This window comes from Mauremys reevesii, linkage group 3, assembly GCF_016161935.1.
Source record: "Mauremys reevesii isolate NIE-2019 linkage group 3, ASM1616193v1, whole genome shotgun sequence".
In the NCBI taxonomy this organism is placed as follows: Eukaryota; Metazoa; Chordata; order Testudines; family Geoemydidae; genus Mauremys; species Mauremys reevesii.
In genome coordinates this window covers 26,416,144-26,441,091 of record NC_052625.1, presented here as the reverse complement: position 1 = coordinate 26,441,091, position 24,948 = coordinate 26,416,144, and the positions used below count along the sequence as shown (strand labels likewise).

The following is a 24,948-nucleotide window of genomic DNA, read 5'->3' as shown; positions in this document are numbered from 1 at the left end:
AAGTCAGGCACTTGGAAGCAATCCAAAGTCCACTGCGTGCTGCAGCCTGTGAGCTGTGCCTTACTGTGACCACTACCAACCACCTAAGACTGTAGGTGCAGAAGATGGATCAAAAGGAAGAGTCTTTGTTATGCTCAGAATTTTGTTGGTTTGGAGGAAAATGAATCTAAGTTTCCTTGGAAGCTTCTGCTCCAGATTTTTTCCCCTTGTCAGGGTCCTTTCTTGGATATCCTGTATTGGTAGCAACCGGGATTGCTGTAGGCTTTGACAGTGAGGGCTGAGGCCTCTCTGCAGTCTCAGTTACTAATTTCTGTAATGTTTCTCCCACTAACTCTTAATCTGTAAGTTTGGATGCATAAAATATCAGTTTAGGATGAATAATGACTATTCATGGATGTAACATGACATCCTTGTAGCCACCAAGTTAGAATCCATTGCTCAGCACAAATCACATCAAGGGCTTTACCAAGACAGGACCCAAGACATCTCATTTGAAGCAGGGATCATACCCCTAGAAGATGAACCATTTGTTTACAAAAAAGTAGGCTTTCCTACTAAAGACATGAAAAGCTTTTGGTCTGAACAGATATAGATGAGGCTTTGAAATTACTGAGTAGTGTATCATCACTCTTATGGTCTATGGGGTCTTAGAACTAAGTCCCCTTCTGAAGGTGTGACTATCTTTCACTGGTAGAACTCTGGCTGCACCAACCTTAGGCTCCTAAAATTTATGAATTTTCTTTGTTTTATAGATAGATTAGATAGATTAAATAGATATAAACATTTTAGTTTAACATTTGGTTTAATCAGGTGACCTTATTTGGATGTAATGCCCTCAAAGGAGGCATCAATGGGAAAATGTATCATAATTATGTTTGGAAGGAAATATGTGTTATTAATATTTATACATTTCTTACTGCCCATTCACTGACATCCTGCCTTAAAAAGCTATGTAAATTGTTGGTGTGGGGTTTGTTTGTTTGTCTGGTAGGTGTAGTACTTCTTTCACGGATGTTTATGATGGGGGAGAGGGTAGTATACTATTCATCTTGGTCTGGGGATCCAGGCAACAGAGGAGGGATACACATACTTCAAATGTGCAAATAGCTTCTTAACTGTCCTCAGGAGCCTGAAAGGTGCCCTGCCTGCTCCCCTTGGATGGTGAGCACCCAAGTAAGTGCTGTACAAGGAACTTAGAACCATTTGGAGCTTTACTCAGGATTGAACATGGGAAAGGATTTCTCACTTACCCCTCTGTAATCCCACGAAGGTGCAACTTCATGGGGAGTGGATTTCTCAAGAGCCTCTGTTCTGGTCACAGACTGCCTGAAGTACTCTAGGCTTTAATGTGGAGCCAGCCTGTGGAGCAGGGGAGCGATACAGAGACAGACCCTCAGCTGCTGTCTCAAATCTTAGCCCCTTTCCTTGGCACATCAACAGTCCTTGGGCTGAAATCAACACGGGCACAATTTCCATTAGGTTGCAGCCTGAGACAGGGCTGCACAGGAGGCACAGGCTTCTCATCATGCCCAGACATGCTGTAAGTTGGGGAAGGGGTGGTACAGAGCACTGAGAGAGAGACTCTGTGAAGATAAACCCCAGCAAACACTCCCTAAGGGGGAGAAGGCAAAGGAGAAGTGATGGATAATAATCCCTGCCTTGCAAAGGACACATTTGCTTTTGCTGTTTTGGGAGGATTTACCCCTGAGTATCATGAGAATTGCCTGATTCACAGTGCGAGGAAGGAGAATTGTGTAGTTGTCCTGCTTCTCTCCACAGGGATTCTAAGGCCCACTTTGGGACTTGTGGGGGGAACCAGTAGCCCCGAAAAGCCCTAATCTTTATGGTCCTTTGTTGTCCTGGACCTACCCTGAGTCATTTCATTTGGATGAAGTTCTCCTAGTCCTCAGAGCCTACTCTATATCTCATGATTGGGTTTTTCTGTGTAGTTGCAGCTACTTCGGGGGGTGGCGTAGAGATGCCTCCACTTGTCTGACTCAGAGCCCTGTTCCTAACAGTTATACGGTCAGCTGCATGCAGGCTGGGCATTTTTTACCTTCTGCTGAGCCTGAGAAACTTATCTCATATACAGAGCCCCTTTTGGATTTTGCCCAGTGCTTGCACAGTTGTTCTGCCAGGCCTGAAAGGGGGCACAGCAGCTTGGCAGGGAGGCACTGCAGTGGAGATTTTATACGGCTGTTGCCACCATGGTGCTCAGAACCTGAACCAGGAAGTGGTGAGAAGGTTTGAAAGCAAATAAAAAGGCTTTAACTGCCTGAAAAATGGTTAATTTTTTTTAAAAGCACGAGAGTGAAGCAAACCACCATTTGACTGCTGCTGTGGAGACAGAAGATCTGGCAGCAAACATGAGAAGGAGGCATGGCTAGCATAGGCTGTGCTGCAGCTTTGAACCAGAAACTGCACACAGGAGGGCAAGAGCCTATATCAGAATTGTGGAAGACGCTGAGCTGCAGAAAAGGATAAGGCATACAGATGAGATCTTGGCCAGTTTTGAATGTTTATGTTGTTTCAGCCTCTGGATTCAATCACCTACAGAAATAGCAAGATGCTTTCTTGTTTCTGGAAGAAAACAGGTCCATCACTGGTCGGTCACATAAACGGACGAGGGATGAGAATATTTCTGAGTGTGGACTCTATTCCACTTGAGTTAATGTTTGTTTGAAGAGCCAATTTATCTTTTTCAATTTCCCTTGAGGTGCAGGATGCACAGCAACAAGAAGTGTTGTTCTTCTCAAGCCAACATGAGCAGAGCTTTTTTCTTAAATGGTAAGGATTATGTTTGTTTAGTGAATCCATGTCAGTTGTGTTGTCCTTCACAACCAATATATGTCTACCGCCTAAAGAGAGGGTCAATGCTTTGAGGCCAGAACTGACTACTATGAGCTCTTGCCAGTCAATGCTAGGCTTTCTTTCTTCTGCGGATATGATCCCTGAATTGTCACAGTGTCTCAAAGCACCCTCCTAGTTTCAACCTCCTAGACCAGGGATCGGCAACCTTTGGCACGCGGCTCGCCAGGGTAAGCACCGCAGCAGGCTGGTTTGTTTACCTGCTGCGTCCGCAGGTTTGGCCTATCGCGGCTCCCACTGGCCGTGGTGTGCCACTCCAGGCCAATGGGGTCTGCGGGAAGGGCGTGGTCTGAGGGATGTGCTGGCTGCCACTTCCCACTGCCCCCATTGGGCTGGAATGGCACACCACGGCCAGTGGGAGCCGCGATAGGCCAAACCTGCGGACGCAGCAGGTAAACAAACCAGCCTGCTGCGGTGCTTACCCTGGCGAGTCGCGTGCCAAAGGTTGCCGATCCCTGTCTTAGACTGATGTCTGTTGTGATTATTGTTCCATCTCACTTGCTGACTGCCTCTTTGAGGTGAAATCTTTCTTCATCAACCAACTGAAGGAGATAGATATAATCCATAAGACTTTGATTTTCACGACAGGCTGGAGTAGGATGGGATGTGGAAAAAATAACAGAGCTGAAGAGCTCTCTTATGTATCCTGGCCCACTGCAGATTGTCTCTGGAAGATACTAACAATCCCAACATGTTTAGTAGGGCAGGAAATGATGTTTCTTCAGGAACTTTTACTTCCTTTATAGACTGCTTCATCTTTTCCTGGTATTCTCTGGAGATGATCTCCTTGTGCCTCATTGGGTCTATCTTCATAACCAAAAGAATGATGAAAATGTACTCGGGATAGCACATTTTTTCTTCTCTTTATCACAAAACTATAACGTTCCAGAAGCTGCATGGATTTCAGGTGATTTGATTCTGCTTTCTCTCTGGCTAGAACCTTGATCAGGTCATCCAAGAAGGGGTAATGCTGCTTCTAATACTACTATTGTATATCTTCTCTGGACTACACCCAGAACTTATTTGTTCAAAGTCATCAGCAGTCATCAGTTCACAAATTAAAGGCGTCTGATACCAATTTGGTGTTCACTTTGGACTAGGGCTAGGAAGGGAGTCATTCATTGTGTTTTGAGGAGGCTGAGAGCTGATCTGAGAATTCATCTCTGTTTCAGACTTTTCTGGTTTAATTATATCTTCTTGTGTAACTGCTGTCTCTCTGTGCTGTTTGTTAGCGTGAAATACCAGAAATGATTGGTTAGACTTAAAATAAGGCTTCTACTTTCTGTAATGTATAATAGCAGAGGTCAAGGCTCTTTTGGTCATTTCTGATGATTCACCTATTTTCCCATAGATTCTCTAAAGAGCTTGCTTCTGGGTACTTAGTATTTTGAAGCCTCTATTAGTTGTTTAGTTGAGATCCATGGAACTTCATGTGCCTGTAAGAGACTGCATTGTATCCCACTGCTCTAACTAAGAACAAGGGATGAAGGTTTCAAGTGATGATCTAAAACAAAGGCAGCCACACAGGAGATTTTCCAGAGAGAGGCCCTTAGGCTGTATCCTTTCTTAGTTCTGAGTATAATGTCTACAAGAGAATCTATCTATACCAGCATTGGCCAGGCAAAACAAACAGAAACTGCTGAGGCTTTCAATGTGGCTGATGTAGCTTAATAATTCCTGTGAAGGGAGAAGTCTAATTCTTATGTCCAGGTGACTTTATGAAAGAAATCTAATTCACTGGGAGTGTCCTTCACCAAGGAGGATAAAGCCAAATCTGCCATTGCAATGAAACTACATCAGATTTCAACGCTGTATGTTATAGTCCTTTCTGGCCTATTTTCCTAGACTCTTCAATGTAGCTGTGAACTCCCAGTCATCTCTTATGATATCCTGCAAGACCATATGGAAAAGGATACATGGTTCCAATTTGAAACCAAATAGGAACTACTTTCTAGTTATTTCAATTCCTTTTCCCTTCTGTTCAGATTCCTTTTCTTTCTGGGGGTCTGAAGGGATATTAGAACTAGAGTGGCCTTTCTAAGAATGGTAGCAATTTGTTCACAATATCTTGTTAATTGAGAGCTTTGTATGTACTCTCTAAAGCTGTTTGATTCTTGGAGCCCTAAAAAACACAAGATCCATTTGCTAGAGGAATTCATTTATTGCAGAAACTGTATTTGAAAATACAGATAGCCTGGGAGGGACGGCAATTTAGCTTTGATTTCCTTAACGTATCTTTATGAATGTTAATTTTGTTTTCAGAGCTCCCAGGATCAAAGTATATGGCTTTATTTTTTTCTGGCTTTATTTTTTCCTGAGCAAATTACATTGCTTTTATCTGAATTAAATCTCCTATTAATTTTGGCCCACTTCTCTACATTTTCATGGCCATTCAGTGTGCTCACAATCTTTCTTCTTTTAGTATTATGTGTCAATTTACACCTCATTACTTCTAACTTATTTAAGAAAATATTAAAGAGTATCTCACCTAATATTAGTGCTTAGGGTGCTTTAACTGCTTACATCACCAGAAGTCAAGAAGGTAAAAAAAGAGTGTGGAAGGAGGCTGAAAAAGTACACTTAGTTCCTGTGCATAAATTCCAAGGGTGTTAAACTTGATAAATGTATGATGTTAATACCTTGTTGTAACAATTTATTACTGACTGTTATTAGTGCAAACGACAAATGGTGCGAGGTGCTTTGATTTCCATATCAACTGAAATTGTGATTGCTAGTGCAAAACAGTTAATAGCAAAGCTCTGACTTGAAAAAAATCTACATTTATTTTGAATCGGATGATAAAAGCAAAATATAAAAATATAACCTGAAGCTTGGCATTCTGAGTTTGTAAGGTTGTATTTTGCTCCTGTAAAGAAACAGTCTGTCTCTGAAGTGACAGAATCTGAGCTTGTAGATTATTGTTCTGGGTCTCAAGTTGCTTTAGTTGAGTTTTCAGTGCTTGTTTCTCTGCCTGCAGGGTAGCATTCTTTAAAAAAAAAAAAAAGTTTAAAGATAGAAGAATCATGCATATCAACAGGACATTGTTTATATTTTAGGTTACTTTACCTACAAAGAAAATTATTTATTTTAAATACAAATAAGATGAAGTTATGGGTTTCCATTAAAATCACAAGAGAGAAGCAATTGTGAGATAAAGCTTCCACACTGTTATTAATTTATCTGTTTTTCGGTTAGGAATGTAGTGGCCACACTAACCTGAGATATTCATATAGGAATGGAGGGAGGACACATTTTCAAAACTGGCCCCAAACTAGACATTCAAGTGGCACTAATACAATTACTATCTTACACTCAGATCCCTGTTTGTATGTGACACCCATGGATGTGTCATTGGCAGCAGAGATTGAAGCTGGGACCTCTGGTTCAAAAACTATAAGCCTCTACTATTTGAGCTAAAAGACCCAGGTCTGACAGTGCAAAGACTGTAGGAGACCCATAAAGCACTATGTGGTTCAGCCCCTAGAGAAGGACAGAGTCATTCTGTGTAAGTGTGGATTACACATTCCCCCTGGGAATGGAAGTTCATCCTGAGGCCTGGTCTACACTAAGGGGGAGAGGATGGCAAGCTAAGTCAGTCTAAGTTACGCAACTTCAGCTATGAAAATAGCGTAGCTGAAGTCAATGTACTTAGAAATACTTACCCCAGTGTCTTCACTGTGGTAGGTTGGTTGCTGACGCTCCCCCGTCAACTCCGCCTGCGCTTCTCGCTCCAGTGGAGTACCGGAGTCGATGGGAGAGCGTTCGGCGGTCAACTTATCGCGTCTTCACTAGATGTGATAAATCGACCCCCGCTGGATCGATTGCTCCGGAGGTAAATCTAGACATGCCCTAAGTGTCAGGGGTCTATCCTGATTAAATCCCCACAGGGGCCATCACTTGTAATGTGACACTCCTGGGAGTAAAAGCATGAGCCTCTACTGGCTGAGCTAGAAAACCCATGTTTGTTAACTCACATTTTTACTCTGGCCACCTCACTCTCACGTCACATTAAACAAGTAAAATTGAAACAACTTACATTCCTTTCTACTTCTATTAATCTATCTTTAACCTTCAACAGTTCTCTAGTAGTTTCCTGATTTTCCTTTTCCCATTTATTGACAGACTGGGCTTCTTCACCAGTTCTTGGAGGAGAATTCTGTACCATCCTTTCCTCCTCTTGTCTTTGCTTGAGAGCTTCATAGTTTTTTTTCACCTAAAATCAATTAAGACAATTACAAAAATTGAAAATATAACCCCAAAACTCTTTTTTAACTGTGTGTGAATGTAATTTGCACAGGACAAGAAACTCAATGAATATTTTTAATACTTATAATTGTCAATTTAACTGTGGGAGTTTACATATATTATATAAATATAAAACATGAAACTGCCAGCAGAACAACTACACCCCTATCTACTATGTGTTGTATATATATATCTTTTGTGCATTCAATTGTACCTCAAATTAATTATACAAGTGTAAAAATCTAGATGGGTAAATTTCATAGATGACCATCCCATTCCAGATGTTTAAAGTTGTATCACTAAATTCTAGATTTCTTGGGAAGTGAGAATCCTTTGTACCCCAAATCAAGCCCTGAGTTCAACAGCATTTTTTTTCTTTTACCCACCATCAAAGCTCTGTGACTTGGCCCATGATGTAACTCTTATCTGCAAGACACAGTCCTGCCAACTCTGAGTTCAAAAATTATGATCCAGGCCAAAAGAAGTCAGGAGATTGGCTTGAAAATCGTGCATTCTGTAAAAATATCAATATTCCTTTTTGGTTTGCTTTTGGAATGTCTTTTATAAAAAGTCTTAGAGATCACCCTTTGCTCTCCCTTATGTGTGGATTTTTTGATGAAAACACAGACAAAATGCACCTACAGAAATTGAGGGGGTCCTCCCCTCTTCTTTTCCCTGACTGATGGAAGGCAAAGGTTCTCTGAACTCTCCTCAATACATGCTCTTTCCCTTTCAGACAGTTTCTGAGTACTACTGTCGGGACCATGCTCCGTTTCCCACCACCTCTCCACTGAGTACTCCTGGCCTTCCCCAAACATCATCCTCTGCCTCTCCACTGGGCACTGTATTGTTTTTGGCTCCCTTCTCTGGCATTTTCTCCTACCTTAACGAACACTGCTTCCTGTCCTCTTCCCCACTATCACCTACATACACTATTTCAGCAGCAGTGTGGAGAAAAATGCAAGCTGAAGATGGGTGGGAACAGGGATACCCCTCCTCAAAGTGACCCTCTTTAATCACCACCTTTCCTGTGGGAATTGGTAGGGTCTTGGAGTTGCCACTGGCTGGTGTCTCTACACTAGGATTCTGTACATGCACAGCAGTGCAGAGCATGCAGCTGAGACACTGGAATGATCAGTAAGTCAAGGAAATGAAGCCTCTAGTTTCAATTGCAACAATTGTTCACCCATAATTCAATTAAAAACCACTGTACATTACAATGAACAGCAAATACTGCAAAAACTGTAGCTCTTGAGATAAATTCACAAGAATTAGCAATGCTGAAGACACAACACTCTTGTCTTAAGGTCTAAATTCAGTAAATAATTTATTTGAAACCACTGTTCCTCACACACACCAAATCTTGTAGAAAAATTCAAGACCTCGATCATGAATCACCACTCTAATATTTTTACTGAACAAAGATCTGAATTCTTATGTAATGTGAGTTTTTGAAAATTTAGTGCTCAGAAAACTACAGACAAGCTTTCCTGTGTCTTGTAATATAGAATGCACTACTTCTGAAGCTTAAGTATTTTGAGAGATAAGTGAATTATTTTGTCAAGTGTACTTAATGTTGTAAGAATATCATTACAAACTGCAAATAAAATTGGAAAATAAGAATGGTATTCAAGAATGTTATAACTGGAGGGAAAAAATGGTCATGTCATTTTTTCCTTACTGTTTTAAGTTCCTGGCGCAGCTGCTGGTTTAAATTTGTTGACTCTTCTAAACGAGCTTCCAAAGCCGCAATTTTTTCTTCTTTTATTTCTAGAGACTTCTTTAGTGTAGACTCTAATTTTGACTCCAAAAGCTTGTACCTACTACTCAATGAAATTAAAAAAAATATATATTTGTATTATTTCAAGACAGATAAAAAATTCTTTAAGACTTTTTTTTAAATGACATACATTTTTTAAAATTCTAGGTGAATACAGTACTCTTGAAAAAATGGTTACTAACCTTCTGTAACTTGTTCTTTGAGATGGGTTGCACATGTCCATTCCAATGTAGGTGTGTGTGTGCCCCAAGCCCAGTCACTGGACATTTTCCCCCTAGTTGTAACTGCCAGGTTGGCCTGGCACCCTCTAGTGTCACACACTTCTAGAATCAGTATAAAGGGCTTGCCAACCCTGCACCCCCTAAGTTCCTTCTTTCCAGCTAACTCCATTAAGAGAGGAAGGAGGGTGGTTCTTGGAATGGACATGTGAAACACATCTTGAAGAACAACAGTTACGGAAGGTTAGTGCTTGCACATGTCCATTCTAGGGTGACAAGATAGCAAGTGTGAAAAATCAGGACAGTGGGTGGGGGGTAATAGGAGCCTATATAAGAAAAAGACCCCAAAATCAGGACTGTCCCTATAAAATTGGCACATCTGGTCACCCTAGTCCATTCCAATGTAAGTGACTCGCAAGCAGTTGTATAGGAGATAGGCTTGGAATTCATGGACATGCTGAAAGCCTGTTGGGTGATAGCTAAGGATCTGATTCTGTCACAGAGATCACAGATTACTTGACTTTAATGGACCTCCGTGACTTCTTCGGCTGACTCAGCCTGCCACAGCGGTGGGACTAGAGCAGCTGTCAGCCCCCACTGAAGAGCAGTGGTGGGGCCAGAGTAGTAGCTGGTGATCAGCCCCCACAGCAGGAGCACTGGCCAGGGCCAGGTCAGTCTCCAGGGCTGCCAGAACTGTGTCCTGGGGCTGCTGGAGCAGCAGCCAGAGCTGGGTCAGCCCCCAGGCTAGAACAGCGGCTGCCAGGGGTGAAGCAGGAGCAGCAGCTCCCAGGGCTGGCAGTCAGCCCTTGCCGCAGGAGCAGCGGCTGGGGCCGGGTCAGCCCCTGGGGCCACAGCAGCGGCCCCCGGGGTCTGGGGGCCAGCCCTTGCTACAAGAGCAGCGGCCCCTGGGGCTGGAAACACGACCCGGGCTCGGTCAGCCCCACCGCAGGAGCAGCGGCAAGGTCAGAGCAACGGCTGGTGGTCAGCCCCCAATGGGGTTGTCTATTAGTCTCCCTCCCCGAAAGTCATGGACAGGTCGTGGGCTTACATTCATTTGTGTTTATTGCCGGTTTTGCAGTCCATGACTTTTACTGAAAATACCTGTGGCAAAATCTTAATTTTAGTGATGGCATGGTGTGTTGAGAACGTGTGCCCTGATGACCAGGTTGCCACCCTGCAGATGTCCTGAATAGGGATTTGCACTAGGAAAGGGGCTCAGGAGGCCTGTGATCTTGTGGAATGAGCAGTCAGGTTAGCTGGAGACGGAACGCTTGCCTACTTATAACACATGCGAATGCATGATGTGATCCAGGACGAGATTCTCTGAGTGGAGACAGGGAATCCCTTGATCCTCTCTGCTACTGCTATGAACAGCTGGGTAGATCTATGAAACGGCTTAGTCCATTCTATATAGAACATTAGGACCCTTCTAACATCTAGAGAGTGTAGCCGTTGCTCCTCCCTATTCTCAGGTGGTTTTGGGAAGAAAACTGGAAGGAACATTGCTTGACTGCAATGGAAGTGCAAAAACACTTTTGGGAGAAAAGCAGGGAGTGAACACAACTGTACCTTATTCTTGAAGAAAACCGTGTACAAGGGCTCTGACGTGAGCCACACATCTCTGAAACCTTTCTGGCTGAAGTGATGGCCACTAAAAAGGCCACCTTCCAGTAGAGGTGAGTTAATGAGCATGTTGCCAGCAGGTGACCCAAGACCCATAAGCTTTGATAAGATGACTGAGGTCTCAGGGAGGAATGGGATCTCTAACCTGAGGGTATAACTTCTCTACATCTTTAAGGAAATGGATAACTACCACATGAGAGAAGACAGACTGCCTGTTGACTGGGGGATGGAAGGCTGATATCCCTGCAAGGTGGACCTTGACAGAAAAAATAGCCAAGCCTTGCTATTTCAGATGCAACAGGTACTCCAATATAACTTGCAATGAAGAACTCAAGGGTGGAATTACATGCTGGGAAGACCAGATGGAGAACTGCTTCCATTTTGCCAAGTAAGTAGCCCTGGTGGAGGGCTTCCTACTACCTAGCAGGACGTGATGAACCTGCTCCAAGCAGACCTGCTCTTCAAGATTCAGTCAGGGAGCTTCCAAGACCATCAGATGAAGAGAGCTGAGGTTTGAATGGAGCAGCTGACCACAGTCCTGGGAGATCAGGTCTGGATATAAAGGAAATGGGAGCAGGGCCCTCCACTGAGAGGCCTAACAGGGTGGCAAACCAATGTTGCCTGGGCCATGCTGGGGCTATGAGAATGACCTAGTCCTGCTTGATCTTCATCAGAACCTTGTGCACTAGTGGGATAGAAGGAAAGGCCTAATACAGGTGATCTGTTCACAGCAGCAGGAAAGCATCCATGAGAGACTCCGGGCTGTGGCCTCGTAGGGAACAGAACTGGTGGCATTTCCTGTTGATTCGGGTAGCAAACAGATCTATCTGGGGAGTCCCCCACTATTGGAAAATGTCCCTTGTGATGTCCGGCCAAAGTGACTACTTGTGGTGAATGGAGAAAGACCTGCTAAGGCGATCTGCCAGTTGGTTCTGCACTCCCAGGAGGGAGAAGCCTTGAGGTGGATTGAATGTGTTATGCAGAATTCCCACAGATTAATTGCTTCCTGGGACAGCGGGAAAGAACGTGCCCCACCCTGCCTCTTGATGTAAAACATGGCCGTCATATTGTCCAGGACAGCCAATACGTCTTTGTTCACAATGTGAGACAGAAGGATAATGAGGGAGAGTTCTTCTGGAGACTAAGGGCTAGTCTACACTTACCAGCCGGGTCGACGCGGTGAGTTCGACTTCTCGGAGTTCGAACTATCGCGTCTAATCTGGACGCGATAGTTCGAACTCCGGAAGTGCCGCGGTTGACTCCGGTACTCCACCACTGCAAAAGGCGGTGGCGGAGTTGACCTTGGAGCCGCGGACTTCGATTCCGCGGCGTCTGGATGGGTGAGTAGTTCGAACTAGGGTACTTCAAATTCAGCTACGCTATTCACGTAGCTGAACTTGCGTACCCTAGTTCAACCCCCGCCCTTAGTGTAGACCTGCTCTAAAGGCCTTGAGTCCTGAGAGGCCCAAGTGGGCTCCCCAACCCAGCACCAACGTGTCTGAAACCAGAGACATCGAAGATTAGGACTGCAAAAAGGATACTCTCACACAAATCACATGATGGTCCAGCCACCAATCCTGGGAAATGAGGACCTGAGGAGGTATGGTGAGAACCAAGTCCGGATGGTGACAGGTGAGAACACTGTGGCCAGCCATGCCTGAAGAGGTCTGAGGCATAGCCTCACATGTTGCATGTGGCCCAGGAGTCTCAGACAGCTCCACACTGTGGTAACTGGTTGGGCCTTGAAGGACCTTATCAGGACTGTGATCGCCTGAAATGAATCTCCTGGGAGGAAAGCTCTGGCCTGCGTGGAACTGAGTACCGCTCCAATGAACTTCTGCACTAGGACAAGGGTAAACTTTTGCATGTTTATTTGCAGGTCTTAAGGCCTGGAAGGTTGACTTGATGAGCTGGATTCTGGATTCCACCTGAGCCCTGTGCACACCCTGTCTCCTCAGGAAGGTCGCTACCATCACCATGACTTTGGTGAAGACATGTTGAGCAGCTGACAGGCCGAATGGAAGCACTACAAACGGACAGTGTGCTTGGTTCATGACAAATCTGAGTAACCTTCTGTGGCCTTGGAAAATCAATATGTGGAAATATGCGTCCTTTAAATTGAGGACAGCACACCAATCCCTAAGATCCAGAGAGGGAATGATGGAGGCCAGAGAGATCACACAGAACTTTAGATTCTTGAGGTAGCTGTTGAGGCGGCGCAGGTTTATAATAGGTCTGAGACCACCCTTGGCTTTCAGAATTAGGAAATAATGGGAGTAGAACCTCTTTCCTCTCATGTTTTGTTGACCCTCTTCCACAGTTCCCATCTGAAGGAAGGATTGAACTTCTTGGACCAAGAGTTGCTTGTGAGAAGGGTCCCTGAAGAGGGATGGGGAGGGGAATGGGAAGAATGAGTAGAAAGAAACTGGAGAGTGTATTCTACTTCCACCATGCTCAGCTCATGCTCAGAGGTCTGAGCTGATATGGGTCCAGGCACTGATAAATTGGGACAGGTGGTCCAAAAACAAGAGGGGCAACTGGATCCAATATAACAGGGATTGGGATGGCAACTTCGAGCATCCCATCAAAAGGAGAGCTTCAAGCTCCCTGAGTGCCTGGGAGCAGCATGTGTCGGCCCCAATGTGGAAGCTGGTGGAGGTGGCCTACGCTCAAACCTCCTGCTCCTTCTCCTCTGTGGGTCTTGGCAGGCCGGTGGGGCAAAGCATTGGTCTGCTCAGAGAAGAGCGAGGATCTTTCAAAGGGGAGATCCTGGAGGGCTTGCTGGACCTCTTGAGGAAGACCAGAAAACTGTAACCAAGAGCTCCTGTGCATGTTTACCATTGAGACCATGGATCTGGCCGCAGAATCAGTTGTGTTCAGGGCTGCCTGCAAGGAGGCCCTCACTATGGTTTTCCCTTTGTCAACCAGCAAGAAGAACACCTGGCTAGCTTCCTAAGGGAGCAGATCTTTAAACTTGTGTATGACATCCCACCTATTAAAGTCATAGTGACCCAGCAGTGCCCGCTGGTTTGCTATTTTAAGTTGCATCCCTCCAGTAAAGTAGCTCTTTCTGACAAATAAGTCCAACTTTTTGGAGTCTTTTGCCTTAGATAGTGTCCCCCATTGCCCCGGGTGATTTCTTTAATTGGTGGGCGATACTACTGGGGAGCCCGGAGGGGGATACAAGTATAAGAACTCATAACCTTGAACTGGCAAATAATACTTCTGCTCCGTATGTTTTGACACGGGGGAAGGGAAGCAGTGGATCTGCCACAGAACCTTACCAAGGTCCATGATACCCTCACTGAGTGGCAGGGCCACCCTTGAGGGGCCCTCCGCTGTCAAGATGTCCAGCAGGCTAAGAGAGGACTCTGTGACAACCTCTGCCTGGATGTCCAAATTCAAGGCCACCACTTTAACAAATCCTGGAGAGCCTTGTGGTCATCTTGGGAAGAAGACATGTCAGCTGTCTCATTCGGGGACGAGGAGGCGGAAGCCAGCATTGGTTGAGGGCCCTCCACCCCTCCTTCCATTTTGGCCAGGACCCACGGGCCTTCTTCTAGAAGCTCGGTACTGGAGTCTGGATTGGGAGTCTCCCATTGAGGCACTGGTAGTGCTCTACTCTCGGAAGCCACCAAATAGGAGTGCCTTGAGAAAGGACCCTGGGATGGGAGGGAACCTGCATGGGGTCCAAAATGGCCATTGCATTGGCACTGGCCCCAAAGGATGAGAGGGCCAAGCACTCGGTGGTACCACTGTGTTTGGTATGGTGGGGTAGAAGTGCCTCGGGGAGTAGTGCAGGTGGCTGTGAGGGTAAGAGGAGTGTGACCCCACTTCTGACTCTGAAGACAAAAAGTCTGGGCAAGGCAACCAGGGAGGTTGCGGACCCCATTGATGCTGGAGATCAGTGCTGTGATGGTGAAGTCTGCGCTGAGGCTAGCATGGAGGGTTTTCTCTTGGATGGTACCATGGGTCCTGATACTGGGCAGAGGCTGAGAGAAGATGGCTCCCTGTCTGACTGTACCAGTGGTGCCAATTCCTGCACTGCCGGAGATATAGGCACTGGCAACAAAAGCAGGTCCCTGGCTGCTGTGAATGCCTCCAGGGTTGACAGCACCGTAAACATACTGGTACCGCCTGCCTGAAGATGGAACCTCTGGAGCCAGAGTCAGCAGGGCCTGCATAGGCACCAGAGTCATTGGAATAAACATGTGCAAGCACTTGAAGAAGGTGTTGGACTGATTGCTAGTAGGGGCAACGTAAGCTTCCCTGACTCCCTGCCAACATGCTTCACTGGTGTGTTGGAGGGACCACATATAGGAGTGAATGTAGTTCAGTATCCATGCCCATTCAATCCTAGGAATCTCTGATGAAATTGCAGTGAAAAGTTCAGTACCATTTGGCATGGATTGGATTTACCCAACATTAATGATGAAAGTCTCATTATCATATTACCAAGACTCGAGTCCTCCAATACTCTCTCTAGATATTTTTAAAGAGATAGTCGTCAAAGTTGTCACATCTTGTAAAATTTTACACTCCATCTCCCTTTTAAAATATCTTCCTTGATGCAGAAAAAGCTACCGTATCTACAAAACCAACAGCAACAAACTAAGATGGTGGTTTTGTTTGGCACTCTTTCTTTTGGCTCCATTTCAATCAGCCAAGCATGGAACTGAACTTGATTAGACTCCTGTGCTCTGAAGTATTTGGAAAACAAGATTCTCATCAGTTTCTATTTCCTGCTTGCTCACAAACCAGAGGCACAAAGGAGGAGAAGGAATAGAATATTGTGCAAGTGCATGCTTATTTCATGTACATGCTCACGTGTGAATTGCTCACCCAGCTCAGCTCCTGGTAATTAGAGCCCTGGTTTGGGAGGATTTTACTATATTATGCAGTGTGAAAACAAAACACCCCCCCCCCATATATTTAGGGGTAAGTGGTCATATTTAAAATATTTAGGTTTGGAACAATATCTCTTGGGATTGTCAGTGATGGACAATCTTAACTGTTGTCTCTTTCAGAAAAACTTAAAAGTCAAAGTCAATTTTTTTTTAAAAATAGCTTAATCATTTTACTTATTCCCTCATTTGTATATGCTCTCAGAACTTAGAAAGCAACATTTTTTTAATGTTAGCCATTTACACTTTCTCCAAGAGTAAGGCAAAATTGAACACGTTAGCCACTTGATTTAAAAAAAAACACATTGGGCTTATTAAATGGAACACACAGTCTGTGATTCTTGAAGCCACAACAGCTACACCCTGACAGGAATTGAAGCAGAGCACCAAGAGTAAAAGGATTAAAAAGAGGATGCAGTGGCCTTAAAGAGTCACCATCATATGAGAGGGGAAAGACCCCGGAATTTACCTATTTGAGAACCCATGTAAACATCAAATTGCAAATAAAAAAATCTTGCATCTGTAACTGAGAACTAGACTAGTCTATACAGAGACTAGTGAAAAGGAAAAAGACTAGCAGAGACCTCACATACAACCTCCATGGATTAGGAGGCTGCAAATGCAAAGACATCGATGCCAGATTGGGGTGGAAGAACCATGAACCCACTTTGTCTAAATATAAAAAGCCAACCCTAAGTTCTTGAAGGTGCAAAGAAACAAACTGAAAAATCTTTAATGTCATCATTATCAGGCTATGTGACATTACGCCCAGACAGAGGAAAGATTTTAAGATATTGCTAACAATGCTCAGTACAAAAAATGCCAATCCCACCCTCCATCCCAAGAAAGGAGACAGGCTAGATATACTCAGGGTCATCAATGGATTGTGGACCCAGGAATTGACAAAACATGGAAAAAAAGCTATTAGTTACTCCCTAAGGACACAAATAATTTCTCATTTTTCTCCTGGGCTCATGTCTATAGCGCCGATAAAATCTCTTAAAATGGGAGGGAAATCATCTAAACTAGCAACAAAGAGTCCTGTGACACCTTATAGACTAACAGAAGTATACCCACTTCGTCAGACGCCCACAAAAGCTTATGCTCCAATACTTCTGTTAGTCTATAAGGTACCACAGGACTCTGTCGCTTTTTACAGATCCAGACTAACATGGCTACCCCTCCGATACTTGACATCTAAACTAGATGATCCAGGCAGAAGGGAGAAATCCTTATGTAGTGATACCCTTGGCCAGGTCACCTGCTGGGACTGAACCTATTATACCTGGATCTAAAAGCATAAACATTTAATGCTTGAGCTAAGCACAGAAGCAGACTCGTCCATACACACCTTAAAAGGGAACAAAGAGCCAAAATGTGTTAGTATGGACACCACACTCCCATTTAGTTGGGGACGCTCATTCTAAGTTTCAGAAGTCAACACAGGGCATTACTTGTAACAATGTCAGTGGAAGAGTTATCTGTGGGGATTGAAACCAGAACTTCCACATCTAAAGGCATGAGCCTCTACTGGTGGAGCTAAAGGACCAGGTTGATTAGCTTGAAGGTGGCAGCATAAACCTCTTTATGTGGTATAGCCAGTGGAGGGGAACAAAGAACTACTTTGGTTTAGCTTACTGCTGAGTTAGATGATGTAGTGTCTCTCAAAACTCTGAGTGCTGAGCAACAAATGAGTGCTGGACCTAGAAATTGTTTCTGAGTTGCAACTCATCACCAACTGGGGAAAGAGGAGCAAAGGCCAGATACCATTAGAAAACAAAAGTAAATAGCAGACTTTCCCTAAGTGGTACTGGCAACTAACACTAGCAGTAATAAGGGTCTGAAGATAAAGTATCTGGCTACCTACTGAGGGCCCAGAATCTGTCTCCATCTTTATGCCTCTCCCATGACAGAAAGAAAGCATTGGAAAGGGAGTCCCTGCCTAGGCCCTGGAGAAAGCAGAAGTGCTGGCACTTCCTGTTCTGCCTGGTGGCAAACAGGTCCACTCGGGGAGCCCCTCACCTTTGGAAGAGCACCTGGACAACCTCCGGGTGGAAGGACCACTCGTGGGGAGGGAAGAAGGACCCGCTGAGGCGATCCGCCAGCACATTCCGGATCTGATTGGAATAACAGAGACTTGGTAGGATAACTCACATGACTGGAATACTGTCATGGATGGATATAAACTGTTCAGGAAGGACAGGCAAGGCAGAAAAAGGCGGGGGGGGGGGGGAGTTGCATTGTATGTAAGAGAGCAGTATGACTGCTCAGAGCTCTGGTATGAAACTGCAGAAAAACCTGAGAGTCTCTGGATTAAGTTTAGAAGTGTGATCAACAAGGGTGATGTCGTAGTGGGAGTCAGCTATAGACCACCAGACCAGGGGGATGAGGTAGACGAGGCTTTGTTCAGGCAACTAGCAGAAGTTACTAGATCGCAGGCCCTGGTTCTCATAGGAGACTTTAATCACCCTGATATCTGCTGGGAGAACAATACAGCGGTGCATAGACAATCCAGGAAGTTTTTGGAAAGTGTAGGGGACAATTTCCTGGTGCAAGTGCTGGAGGAACCAACTACGGACAGAGCTCTTCTTGACCTGCTGCTCACAAACAGAGAAGAGTTAGTAGGGGAAGCAAAAATGGATAGGGACCTGGGAGGCAGTGACCATGAGATGGTCGAGTTCAGGATCCTGACACAAGGAAGAAAGGAGAGCAGCAGAATACAGACCCTGGACTTCAGAAAAGCAGACTTTGACTCCCTCAGGGAACTGATGGGCAGGATCCCCTGGGAAAATAACATGAGGGGAAAAGGAGTCCAGGAGAGCTGGCTGTATTTTAAAGAATCCTTATTGAGGTTGCAGGAAAAAACTATCCCGATGTGTAGAAAGAACAGTAAATATGGCAGGCGACCAGCTTGGCTTAACAGTGAAATCCTTGCTTACAAGCAAAAAAGTATCAGAGAGGTGGCCGTGTTAGTCTGGTTCTGTAAAAGCAGCAAAGAATCCTGTGGCACCTTATAGACTAACAGACATTTTGCAGCATGAGCTTTCGTGGGTGAATGCCCATTACAAGAAGTGGAAGATTGGACAAATGACCAGAGAATATAAAAATATTGCTCAGGCATGCAGGAGTGAAATCAGGAAGGCCAAATCACACTTGGAGTTGCAGCTAGCAAGAGATGTTAAGAGTAACAAGCAGGGTTTCTTCAGGTATGTTAGCAACAAGAAGAAAGTCAAGGAAAGTGTGGGCCCCTTACTGAATGAGGGAGGCAACCTAGTCACAGAGGATGTGGAAAAAGCTAATGTACTCAATGATTTTTTTGCCTCTGTCTTCACAAACAAGGTCAGCTCCCAGACTGCTGCACTGGGCAGCACAGTTTGGGGAGAAGGTGACCAGCCCTCTGTGAAAAAAGAAGTGGTTCGGGACTATTTAGAAAAACTGGATGAGCACAAGTCCATGGGGCCGGATGCGCTGCATCCGAGAGTGCTAAAGGAGTTGGTGGATGTGATTGCAGAGCCATTGGCCAGTATCTTTGAAAAATCATGGTGATCGGGGAGGTCCCGGATGACTGGAAAAAGGCTAACATAGTGCCCATCTTTAAAAAAGGGAAGGAGGAGGATCCAGGGAACTATAGGCCAGTCAGCCTCACTTCAGTAACTGGAAAAATCATGGAGCAGGTCCTCAAGGAATCAATTCTGAAGCACTTAGAGGAGAGGAAAGTGATCAGGAACAGTCAGCATGGATTCACCAAGGGAAAGTCATGCCTGACTAACCTAATTGCCTTCTATGAAGAGATAACTGGCTCTGTGGATGAGGGGAAAGCAGTGGATGTGTTATTCCTTGACTTTAGCAAAGCTTTTGATACAGTCTCCCACAGTATTCTTGCCAGCAAGTTAAAAAAGTATGGGCTGGATGAATGGACTATAAGGTGGATAGAAAGCTGTCTAGATCGTCGGACTCAACGGGTAGTGATCAACGGCTTCATGTCTAGTTGGCAGCCGGTTTCAAGCGGAGTGCCGCAAGGGTCAGTCGTGCGGCTGGTTTTGTTCAATATCTTCATTAATGATCTGGAGGATGGAGTGAACTGCACTCTCAGCAAGTTTGCAGAATACACTAAACTGGGAGGAGTGGTAGATATGCTAGAGGGTAGGGATAGGATACAGAGGGAGCTAGACAAATTAGAGGATTGGGCCAAAAGAAACCTGATGAGGTTTAACAAGGACAAGTGCAGAGTCCTGCACTTAGGATGGAAAAATCCTATTCACTGTTGCAGACTAGGGGCCGAATGGCTAGGAAGCAGTTCTGCAGAAAAGGACCTAGGGGTTACAGCGGATGAGAAGCTGGATATGAGTCAACAGTGTGCCCTTGTTGCCAAGAAGGCTAACGGCATTTTGGGCTGTATAAGTAGGGGCATTGCCAACAGATCGAGGGACATGATCATTCCCCTCTATTCAACATTGGTGAGGTCTCATCCAGAGTACTGTGTCCAGTTTTGGGTCCCACACTACAAGAAGGATGTGGAAAAATTTGAGAGAGTCCAGCAGAGGGCAACAAAAATGATTAGGGGGCTGGAGCACATGACTTATGAGGAGAAGCTGAGGGAACTGGGATTGTTTAGTCTGCAGAAGAGAAGAATGAGGGGGGATTTGATAGTTGCTTTCAACTACCTGAAAGGAGGTTCCAAGGAGGATGGATCTAGACTGTTCTCAGTGGTACCTGACATCAGAACAAGGAGTAATGGTCTCAAGTTGCAGTGAGGGAGGTTTAGGTTGGATATTAGGAAAAACTTTTTCACTAGGAGGGTGGTGAAGCACTGGAATGGGTTACCTAGAGAGGTGGTGGAATCTCCCTCCTTAGAGGTTTTTAAGGTCAGGCTTGACAAAGCCCTGGCTGGGATGATTTAGTTGGGAATTGGTCCTCCTTTGAGCAGGGGGTTGGACTAGATGACCTCCTGAGGTCCCTTCCAACTCTGATATTCTATGATTCTATGCCACGGAGGTGCGATGCCTCCAGATGGATGTCGTGCTGGATGCAAAAGTCCCACAAATGAAGCACTTCCTTACAGATGGCCAACGAGCGAGCGCCCCCCTTGCCTGTTGATGTAAAACATGGAGGCTGTGTTGTCTGTGAGTATATGTGCACTTTGACTGGAAAGGTGTGGCAGGAAGACTCCGCAGCTCCTCTGGGGATCATGTCCCTTGGATCTGCAATGTGCTGAGATGCGCTCCCCAGCCGAGGTCGGAGGCATCCAATATCAGAGATATCAAGGGTTGGGACTCTCAAACGGAACTCCTTCCAGGACCACCTTTGGATCGGTCCACCACTGCAGGGAGGCAAGTACCTTTGGTGGAATCATGACGATCTTGTCCAGATGGTCTCTGGGCGTGGTGTAGATTGTGCAGACCTGGGCCATGGTGAGGGGATACGTAGAGATGCTGGCAATGAGACCTGCCATTGTCTCAAATGCTCTGGCACGGGTGGAGTCTAGGACTGTTCCGATGAATTCTATGCCTATGCACCAGGACTAACATTGATTTTTCCTCATTTAGCAACAGGCCCAGAGCACAGCACATGAGCTGCAGCACTGAGATGTTATATTGGACCTGAGACCTAGATGAGACCCTTGATGAGCCAGTCATCAAGGTACGGGTAAACCTGGATACCTTGCCACCTGAGGAAGGCCACCACCACCGCCATGCATTTGGTAAACACCCTTGGAGCTGTAGCCAGGCTGAATGGGAGCACTGCGAACTGGTAGTGAGCGGGACCCACTGTGAAGCACAGGAATCGTCTGTGTTCCTGGAATACTGATACATTGAAGTACGTGTCTTTCAAATCGAGGGCAGCGTACCAGTCTCCTGGATCCAGGGAGGGAATGATGGAGGCCAGGGAGACCATGAAGAACTTCAACTTCTTGAGATATTTGTTGCTGTCTTACACCTCCCTTGACTTTGGGGATTAGAAAGTACCAGGAGTAGAATCCCTTACCCCTGTACTCCCGAGGGACTTCCTCCACGGCCCCCAATTGCAGAAGGCTCTGAACCTCCTGAATGAGCAGTTGCTCGTGACCAGGGTCTCTGAAGAAGGACGGGGAAGATCGGTGAGGGCAGGGACAGAAAGAAACTGGAGGGTATAACCATGCACCATGGTGTTGAGGACACAACAGTCCAAAGTTATGGAGGCCCATGCAGGGAGGAAAGGAGACAGGTGGTTGGAAAAGTGCAGCGAAGCAGGATCAGGGATACAGGCTGGTAGGTCACCCTCAGGTGCACCCTCAAAATGCCTTCTTGCCACCCTGTTGTTTGCGGGTAGAGCTTGACTGGGGAGAGGACGGTGGCTGGTCACCTGGCCGAGGTCTGTAACCCCTGCCCTTTTTACAGGCAGGTTTCAACCTGGGTTGTCTCCCAGAGCCCTGGGCTTGTTGCAGCTTGAACCGCTTTCTGGCCGGGCCCGGGGTCTAGAGGCCCAGAGTCTTCAGCATCATGCAAGTCCTCGAGCCTGTGCAGTTTTGTTTCTGTTTGTTCAGCAAACAGAGCTTGTCCATTGAATGGGAGGTCATGTATTGACTGTTGTACTTCCATTGACAGGCCCGACAACTGCAGCCAGAATGCCCTCCTCATTGAGATGGCCCAGGCCATGGTTCTAGCCGCAAAGAATCTGCCACGTCTGAGGCCGCCTGGAGGGCCGCTCTGGCCACTGATTTTCCCTCTTCGAGGATTGCGAGGAACTCCTTCTTGAGGTCCTCAGGCAGCGAATCCTTGAATGTGGCCATGGACTGCCACATATTAAAATCTGTCTGAAGAGAAGGGATCACGTCTGAGGGACCAGGACCGTGCTGACTGTTTGTCCTAGTTGCGATGGTGCCGATCCCAGCCCTGCAACAGGGATCTGTCAGACGGTGATGAGTCCCCACGCCGAGCTCCCGGAGACTAATGGCATTTGGCAGATCTGCGATGGTGGCCTGGTAATTGACCAAGTTGGCTGTCAAGTTGGCTGTCGAGGTGGGGAACGTCAACCTGATTGCAGTGACCCGTACCGGTGCTCTGGTGACCAGTAGTGAGACTCTAGGGACCATTGGCTTGTGCCCCTGGAGGGGCGTCGCACACTTGGGGAGCAGCTAGGTCAGTCCCGATATCAGGACTGCAGGAATAGGCACACGTCCATGGGCCTGCGCCAAGTCACTGGTAATTTGTGCCTCGAGCCTGGAGAGTGGTGCCCTGAGTCCTTCGAGCTGGCCTCCCTATGTCCAAGGCCTGGCAATTCCACATGGGCAAGCACTGATAGGACACTCCTTGAGGAGGAGAGCGGTGCCGCACAGATGAGGACTGCTGGAAAGGTGCCATGACAAGTTTGCCCTTAGAATGGGGCACCACTGTGGCTGGTGTGGGCGACACCAGGAAAAGTAAGATGTCCTGCACCGCCTGCAAGGCCTCGGGCGTCGATGACATGTTCAGGTGCTGGAGGCCCATGTCACTGTGTAGGGTGGCAGGTGCATCACGGGATGGGCTAACCCACTTGACTTGATGGGGCCTAACTCCCGAATGGAGGTGAGAAGCTGCCCTGCACAGGTCCTTGCTCCCCTCAGGCCCTCTTCTTTCCTTTACGGGATGTCAGAGATCGTCCCCTCCTGGCCTTTCTTTGCCTCCTGACCGGTGCGGGGGAGGTTGGGAGGGGGAGAGAAATCGGCATCGGTCCAAAGGTGGCACTGGTGGAGCGCTCTGTACTGATACTGCAGTACTAGGAGCAGAGTCAGACCCGGATGGCTCTGGTGCCAGTGCTGATTCCAGAAGGAGCACCCAGAGACGTATGTCTCACTCCTTTCTTTGTCCGAGGTTTGAATCCCTTGCAGAGCCGACACTTGTCACTGATATGGGTCTCGCCCAGGCACCTCAGACATCTACTATGAGGATCACTGATGGGCATTGTTTTTTGCAGAGATTACAGGGTTTGAAGCCTGGGGATCGGGGCATGCCCAGTCCCTAGGCTGAGTCCCGTCTGGGACTAACCAACTACACTAAGGGAAATTACTAACAACTTTTAACTATTTACAGAAAAAAAGTTTGTCTCAACGGATTAAGAACGAAAAGGCTTGCCAAAGCAAGAGATGTTCCAGCACCGCATTGGTGGTAAGAAGGAACTGAGAGTGGGGGGAGCTGGCGATGCCCCTTATACCATGCCCTACAGGCATCACTACAGAGGCTGCCAGAGCTGGTCCCCTACAGATACTGCTGAGGGAAAAACTTCCGGCTCTGATGCATGTGGCGAGCACACACACCTACAATGGAATGGACATGAGCAAGCACTCGAAGTAGAAGTAAGCATGTTGAGGGCTGAGAACAGTCTCCCTGTTCCAACACTAGAATAATTATTGATAAAGTGACCATCTTGAACTTCTGAACCTTGACAAATTCGTTGAGTGCTGTGAGCCTAATATGGGTCTCCAATCTCCCTTTTTATTAGGTATCAGGAAGTAACAAGAATAAAAGCCTTTCCCTCTTTGATATTGAGGTACTGGTTTGATGGCTTCTACACTGAGGAAGTGTTCTATCTCTTGTTGTAATAGGCTCTCATGAGAAGGGTCCCTGAAGAGAGATGGGGAAGGGTGTTGAGGGGGGGAAGGGAGATGAAATGAATGGAGTACCCATCTCGAATCATCTCCAGCACCCATTTGTCAAAAGTTATCTGTTCCTAGACATTGCGGAAAAGGACAAGATGGCATACATGGGGCTGAGAAAGGTTGTCCAGTGTTAGATGGTATTGGAGGGAGTGATCTGATGGTACCTTGACCAACACATCAAAACTGTTGTTTTGAGGTGTATGGCTGAGAAGAAGTAGATTGAGGGCCCAAAGGTTTTCCATTTGGAGAACCTACACTTTTTTCTTTGGGGCTCGTAAGTGTTGGATTGAATATTGTGATGAGCAGGGTCTGAATGAGGGCTGAGGACTATATTTTCTCTTCTGCCCAGGTATGTAAATTCCAAGTGACTAAAGAGTAGTCTCTGGAGTCTTTCAGTATGTGGAGGGAAGTGTCCATCTTGTCTGCAAACAATTTTGTACCTTCAAAGGGAAAGTCTTCCATGTTAGTTTGTACCTCTTTGGGGAAGCCCGATAAGTGCAGCCAAGAGGCTCATCTCTTCATGATGGAAGTGGAGAAAGAACATGCCTCTCCGGTGTCAGCTGCATTGAATGCCAACTGGAGAGCCATCTTAGCCACCAATTGCCTCGTTAATGATGGGTTTGAACTGGTCCCTGTGAGAATGTGGGAGCTGCTCAATAAAGGAATTGAGTTTCTAATAGTTGATATAATCGTATT

General features: G+C 46.2%; 1 protein-coding gene across 16 annotated transcripts in view; it reads right to left on the bottom strand.

The window, feature by feature from the left end:
• CCDC88A (coiled-coil domain containing 88A) overlaps positions 1-24,948 on the bottom strand; it is a 374,196-nt gene that overhangs the window by 72,497 nt on the left and 276,751 nt on the right. For all 16 annotated transcript variants that reach the window (XM_039529475.1, XM_039529472.1, XM_039529474.1 and 13 more), the window contains 3 exons: positions 8,795-8,936; positions 6,905-7,081; positions 5,693-5,854 (listed from right to left, as the gene is read on the bottom strand). In XM_039529475.1, the coding sequence (XP_039385409.1) occupies positions 5,693-5,854; positions 6,905-7,081; positions 8,795-8,936 (481 nt within the window). The remainder of the gene's footprint in view (positions 1-5,692; positions 5,855-6,904; positions 7,082-8,794; positions 8,937-24,948) is intronic.